The sequence below is a fragment of the Poromitra crassiceps genome, assembly GCF_964638095.1.
Source record: "Poromitra crassiceps genome assembly, chromosome: 2".
Taxonomy (NCBI): Eukaryota; Metazoa; Chordata; class Actinopteri; order Beryciformes; family Melamphaidae; genus Poromitra; species Poromitra crassiceps.
The window spans coordinates 121,627,258-121,634,414 of NC_139624.1; the positions used below are offsets into that span (position 1 = coordinate 121,627,258).

At 40.1% G+C, this 7,157-nt stretch overlaps 1 protein-coding gene across 1 annotated transcript in view; it reads right to left on the minus strand.

Moving 5' to 3' along the window:
• The window catches only part of LOC310771619 (semaphorin-7A-like), a 28,587-nt gene extending 24,707 nt beyond the window's left edge, over window positions 1-3,880 (minus strand). Inside the window, exons 1-5 of the mRNA XM_083631923.1 lie at window positions 3,735-3,880; window positions 1,485-1,615; window positions 1,074-1,121; window positions 750-851; window positions 354-453 (exon numbers count right to left, since the gene is read on the minus strand). Coding sequence (XP_083488049.1) covers window positions 354-453; window positions 750-851; window positions 1,074-1,121; window positions 1,485-1,615; window positions 3,735-3,873 — 520 coding nt within the window. The 5' untranslated portion in view covers window positions 3,874-3,880. The remainder of the gene's footprint in view (window positions 1-353; window positions 454-749; window positions 852-1,073; window positions 1,122-1,484; window positions 1,616-3,734) is intronic.
• Between the last annotated feature and the right edge of the window lie 3,277 nt (window positions 3,881-7,157).

Genomic DNA, 7,157 nt, shown 5'->3' on the forward strand with positions numbered 1-7,157 from the left:
GGGTGCCCTTTTTTCCACTTGAGCACCTGCCCTCCAAAATGTCTGTCCTCCACGCCACTGGCAGACAGCTGTACGTGCGTGACGCGGCCGCTCTCCATTTCTCCAAACTGAGACCGTGACGGCTGCATCCTACCTCATAGCACTGACTGTCGTGTCGGCAAGGACCTCCTACAACCCCACATGAAAAAACCACAACTATCCCTTTAAATGCAGATATAAGCTGCCTTCTAGACAGGATGGCAGTACTCTGGTGAAACAGGAAAGAAACATACAGTATATATATATATATATATATATATATATATATATATATATATATGTATATATATGTATATATATGTAGAGGCACTCACCACTAAGGACAGATGGTTCACCTTCCTTCACCCTTGTCATTATTTTTCCCATGTGTGGAGTGCAAGATGGCTGCTCAGGAGATGACAGCTCTGTTATATTCTGCAAGGGAATAAGTCTGTTAATACAAATAACCAGCAACAGCCAACATTGTATTGACAGAGCACACAAGTCCTCTAATTATTATTTAGCCTGCCCTATACAACATTTAGAACAAACTACATCAATAGAAAGTCCATATACTGGAAACACTCATAGCTACTGGACACACTGTTGGATTGACAGGTCATTACAATTTGTATTCACTGCTGTTGCTAGATGTAATTCTAGAGCAGAGTACAATGAGATCCATTATTTCTAATAGTAACAGAAATAGTTGTGGTTCTGCTATCTCTTACCATATCACAGCAGATGGTTCCCTTGTCATCAGTTGCACACAGGAACAGCTGGTTGGTCTCGCTCCTCTTGTGAAGCACAGTGATGTTGTCATGGCAACTAGCCTGACGGACACGAGCATAAGCAAATATTGAGGTGACATGATGTTATGTATTGAGCTGAAGCTCAGATCCAGGGTTCCACGTCACAGTGAGTGGAACAGGAGAATAACCATCACTCACAGGGTTCCACGTCACAGTGAGTGGAACAGGAGAATAACCATCACTCACAGACAGATCCTACTGTGCTAGGCTCGTCTCTATTACATCACCTTGTGAGATACTCACTTGGTCACTGGTGCATTCCTTCCACGGCACAGTCCTTTCCTCAACAGGCTGTAAACAAAAAAATAAAAAGTCTGTCACTTTTCTCCATTTAATTATGGATTAACAACGTGTAGTTTGATTGAAAACACGTTTGCCTCCCAGCAATGAACTAATCAACTCCTAATGATTTCCAAAAACTGTTAGAATTATTGTTCAGCAAATTGGAACTTCCATATCCGGCATATGGATCAGAATAGCAAACACTTTTTTCTCAGAGTACAATATACAGGAATGTGTGCAGACACATATTGCAAGTTACACAGTAGTAGTACACAGAACACCTCACATAGGCTACAGTGCAATCTACAAAATGTACATAGTCTTCAGCATTCAATAACACAACATCCCTGAGTACATACAGTATGAACATACCTTGTGCTTTTGAAAGTTGACTGAGTGCAGGTTTCTTTGTGCTGCAGCTATGACAGTGTCCGGGTGTGCATCTTGGAGAATCTGCATGGGTGTTCCATCTCCTGGTAAATGTAACCTTTTGAACACTTTCTCTGAAATAGAAAGACATGTGAATGATACATTTTGCCTGTGCAAGACACAAATACAAAACTGTTGGTGGGACACTACAAAACAAAGGCGATGGTTTTTGACCAATTTTATTTCAAGGGATGGCAAGTTCAACCTTGAGATCTGCACTATATCCTGAACCTTAAGGGGGTATGTTTAAGTAAAACAAGCAGGTGATACAAATACTGAGACGTGAATAGTGAAAGCTATAACTAAATGATTTTGACTGATTATAAGGGAGATCTTACAGCTGACCCCAGGTCTGCTTCTGCTCTGACCCCTCCATAACAAGAAAACACACACTGATATTCCCAGAGTCTTTAGGGATCTTTAATGTGTCTGTGGCGCTCTATAGTTAGTTTAGTGATCTCAACAATGTATTCACGAGTTTCCTGATGAGACCGTGGGCGCTTCCATGACAGCCTCCCTCCTTGTTTCCAGCTGCTGTTGCCTGTTTCCGCCCAGCACCGTTCATAGCGTTCAGAGCGAAAAATAATCTTAATAATTGTTGTGACTTTGTACCTACCTATGTCTTGTAATGGAGCCCCCCTGCATAATAATTTCACACGTGCATAATTGTACAACGGAGTGACAATATCTTGAATCTCGAAAGAGCTCCGCTCAATGACCAAATAATAAGTTCCGGTTTGGACGTTTAGCCTTCAAAACAAAAGCGGACGCTATGCAACCACATACCGTACTATGTTTAGCAATTTCGGCTAAAATAAGCCCGTACAGTACGAGTGGATTGACATTCACCTCGTTTTTGTAAAATATCGCCGCTATGCAACCACACAACGTTACTATTTTTAGCCATTTCGGATAAATAAGCCAAACGTTCCCACTATTTGACAGTGGCGTGCACGTCCTTGCTAGTGAAAAAAATGTAAACAGGAAGTCGACAACCGGCAACGGCTGAGAATCATGGGAAACGTAGTTCCAGGAATAAGGTAGTCTCTTAGAACCACTAGACCATATATCTATGCACTAGACCAGTTGGCTTCCGCAAGCCACAGTATATTATATTATATTATTATCGTTATTATCGTTATTTTATTTTATTATTATTATATTATCACTGTTGTATTATTGTTATTATTATTATTACTACTACTACTATTATTGATTGATGATTGATGACTTTATTACAGACTCAAATGTTCCATAAAAATACATACAGTACAGATACAAGGACACAACATATAAATTATGTAATAATTGTATATTATTTATTTATTGTAATAAATGTATAATATATTATTACTATACCCCTCTGCGATATGTAAGGAAATAGTAGGTAGGCTACCTCGATATTTCACTTTACTAAATGGTAGCCTACTGAGAATGACTGATGGAGAAGGCACATTTTTGTGACACTTTACTGTACATAGGCTACGTAACTTCTATTGTAGGCTATTCTATTTTATTCCATTTTATTGTTATGGAACAGTCCTATGTCTCTTATGTTTGATGCTTATGTTGATATTTTTACATGCCTGCATGAGTAGGCCTACGAGCAACTGTAGCATGTCCCAATTTCCCCTCAGGGATCAATAAAGTTTTTCTGATTCTGATATGGCATCACTACCGACTTCAATATAATAAATTAACTGTTATGCCAGAGTTTCTCTGGCTCGAGCCAATTTCTTTCTATTTTTTTTTTATCAGTGATGTCGGTTGGACACCGCAAAAGCAGGCAGAGTCGTGTGCCAAACAAACGTTCAAAAACGATAGCCTATCTGTAGGCTACATGACATCGTTTTTTGACATTCTGAGTGAGAGCAGATAGCTCAAGAGTCTGATGTAGGCCTCTGTGTACTATGTCGTATTAAAGTTGTGTGAACTGTCACATTTTTTAAATAATGTAAACATTATAAACAACAAGGCTAGAGTGAGACAGATCAAGGCTGGCTCCATAAACGCGGTTTGTTTATCAAAACGCTGAACTTTCCTCAAACATCAGAAAACATTAAAAAATGTTCGCCTCTCTAGGCTACATGACATGTTAATTGTAGGCTATTTAATGTTTCAATGTATTTGTCTGAGACGAGAGAGAGGGAGAGAGAGAGAGAGAGGGAGAGAGAGAGAGAGGCGGGGTCTTACCTCTGTCTGTAAATGTCATCCTTGGTAAATGCGTAGAGTTCGCCCCTGACAAATTGACGAGGCATGACAATAAGAAATGCATGTGTATTAATAAATATAACATTCTCCTGTATGTTGTCAGATCCGATAGCACACTCATGTTATCTCTCAACAAATTCCAACTCTTATAGCGAGTTCCTCAGGCTCAGTTCCTCCGCTGCGAATGGGAGGCGTTAAACCCCCGCGGAGTGGACACACACAGGGAGGCAATTCAGCTGCTCTGTGCGTCTGTCTGTGGGCGGAGTGACGGAGTGTCGACCTTATCTCTCTGTTTACTCAGTAAACAGTAAACTTAAACTTTACTGGAAGCAGAGCGAGCCAGCGCGGGTACAGCGACCATGGAGGAGAAGTGGCATGGAAACTAATTCTATGGCATGGCAGCATGGCAACTAGTTCTTTGGCATAATGACTCCGTGGTAAGATGCCTCTCTTCTTGTGGTGAGAGAGGAGGGCATCTGCTCGGACTAGGATAGAGAATCCCCCATTATTAGATTAGACCACTTCCCAACTATGAATAGCCTGTCAGTCACAGAGGAACATCTTTTTGCTGAGGGGTGCCCGTGCCCATGCTCATCACTCAGAATATAGGCTACTTATTTTAACATCAAATATTGCTTAATACAGCAGTTTTAATTATAATGAATGTCAACCAGTTTAGCCTGTTAATAGATAATTCCTCCAAAGCCAAATAGACTGTTTAAATAAGATTGAGTGTGAACAAAACACCATTGATCCACTGACTCATGTATAAAGCAACATCCTATTTCAAAAGCATTTCAAAAGCCAGTCTATGTATTTCTTGTGAGTCATCCTGCTGCAAGACGTGATCAGATACACAGCCTATGACGTCATTCTTTTTCTTCCTTTTTTTGCATTTTTAAAAACAGAAACGGAAACAACGAAACAATGTGGATGTAGAGACATGAAACCCTAACTTGGCTTATACTTGTAGGTTATTAATACATAGGCTACTTGTAGCCTAATTTGTATGCTTCATCTTAAAATTGTCCTTGTAAGGAATACAAAATGCAACATGCCTCTATGATAAGAGGTTCTTGTGTAGGCTAGGTTGAAAGTAGTCTTGTGCCTGTCTGGTTGACTGTGGTGGTGAATCACATGCAAACAGCTTGTTGCAGAGAGATCATTTGAATAGATGTTGCCTGTGTGTTTCAGTGCTCATCTACTCTGTACATTGTTTCAACAGTTTCCCAGTGTGTCACTATCCTCACCCTGCAACTGAACTATTTCAAAACAAGATATTTCCATTTGAAATATGTGACATCTATTCTAACAACATTATTTGAGACATTATTGATAGCAAACAATGAAATGTTTTTTTTTAAAGCATAGTGTTAGCAGTGTAAGTAACTTAAGTCCCTGCCTGACAAAATGAGAACATTTTTGGATCCTCAATTTTAGAGATATTGAATGATGAACGGTGATGATTTTTCTCTCTTGAATTGATATATCAGTTTGTCAATGAAGTCTTGCTAAGAAATGCAGTAACATCAAGTTAACAATGTTGCTGGAACATAACCCACCGTAGCTTGTGATCTGGAGTCACATGTTGATCAGGCGCGTGTGCTGGCTAGTTAACCCCATGGCCTACTGCTTTTTACATGCATTAAGGCAGAGGTTCTCAAATGTTTTTCAGCCAAGGACGTCTTGCTGTGTCATCACCTTAAAGCAGACTGTAACTCACAAGTTTAGTGTTATAAGCCCCCCTGTCCTGTCCTGTCCTGTCCTGTCCTGTCCCGCCCTCCGCTCGGACCCGGGACCTGTCAGCGTCACTCAGGACGGAGCCCTGGATCAGAACCATCTCCCCCGGCTGCTGAGCGCCCAGGATGGTCCCAGCAAAGGGAATGGACTGTGGGGAACACAGACATTATCAGGGATGAGAGCCAAGAAGGAACAGCTGGACACAGTGGGAGAGAGAAGCTGACCACACCTGAGCATGTCTTCCATAATGGCTCATGGGTAGCTGCCAAAGTGGCTGCTAGGTAAGACTGCCCCCATCTGGCAGCATTCAGGTTATAGGCCTGCAATAAACAAATATTAAAGTATGCATATTAGCTATACAGTTCCTATGTCTTTCTGCTTTAATACTGCTAACATAGACCCCAAACACCCGCACCCGCACCCCAAGAGGATCACAATGGAAATAAGCCTTTGGCTTTATAAAGTTTATTGTACTTAATCCTCGGCATGTGTTAATGTATGTAAACTGTCTTCATTTGAAGCTTTTTTATGTGGATTTTACATTGTGTCAAATAAACTACTACTAACATTGAATAGCCTATGCACATAATATGATTTATTATTGTGCAGCCCTATAACAGCAAATAAACACATGCACACATTAGGAAAAATCTGTCAGTAGCCTGGCTATTTCAGTCTGAAATGTGTATTTTCATCTGATCTGGTGGAGGCATATCTCCCTCAAAGTCTGGCCCCAAGCAGAGCATAGAACGCTGGTATGATTGCACCAGGAAAAGGATAGCTGTCATTCCTGTTTGTTTGAGCTAGGAGGAGCTAGGAGAGCTAGAGACAGTGCATCAGTGCTGACAGTTACGATAACTCTTCAGTTAGTAACAGACAGTAACCAAATTTTCATTTTGACCACAGCAAAGAATACAATATTTTTTCCAAACTTTACAGTATGTTTATTAGGTAAAGTTAAACAAACACACCTTCCAATTGTTACAACATTTTTCATTTAAAATTCTACAAAAATAAAAATACAACTCCTGTAATCTGTATGAGTTCCTTAATTCCATGATGTCTTCATTTTCCATGAGTTTCCAAACCTCATCATTAATACTGAACTCCTTTTGGTTTGGCACTGAGCTCTTGCTAAGAAATACAATACATCTAGTCTAGTAGGAAGGAGGGGGTATCATGCACCCCCCGGAAATATACTTCTAATCAGCATTTCTAGATTGGAAAAATATAATATAATATGATGAGCTATGTTAAAAAGTTGTGAAAATGTCCCACATATCATTTTTATGCAAATTAGTGCCGCCATCACCAAAAAGTATATTTTCACTATATCTCAGCCAATATTGCAGATAACTGAACAAATAAGGTGTCTAGACCCATGTTTTGAGGGTCAAGGATCATAATAAAACTATTCCTGAAGTGGCCACATGTATCTGTGGCATGCTACTATGCAAATTAGTGCTGCCATTATAAAATATGAGTTTTTTGTTCATGTACTAAATACCTCAGTCCAAAGTTCAACCCCTTCACTGATGCCAACTGTGTATTTTGCTGGGTATTCAACCTCCCAAAAACAAGGTAAGAAGCTAACTCAGCAACACACCACACTACATCACAATACAGACGTGTAACAGGACACAATTCTACTACAGGGTAAAAACG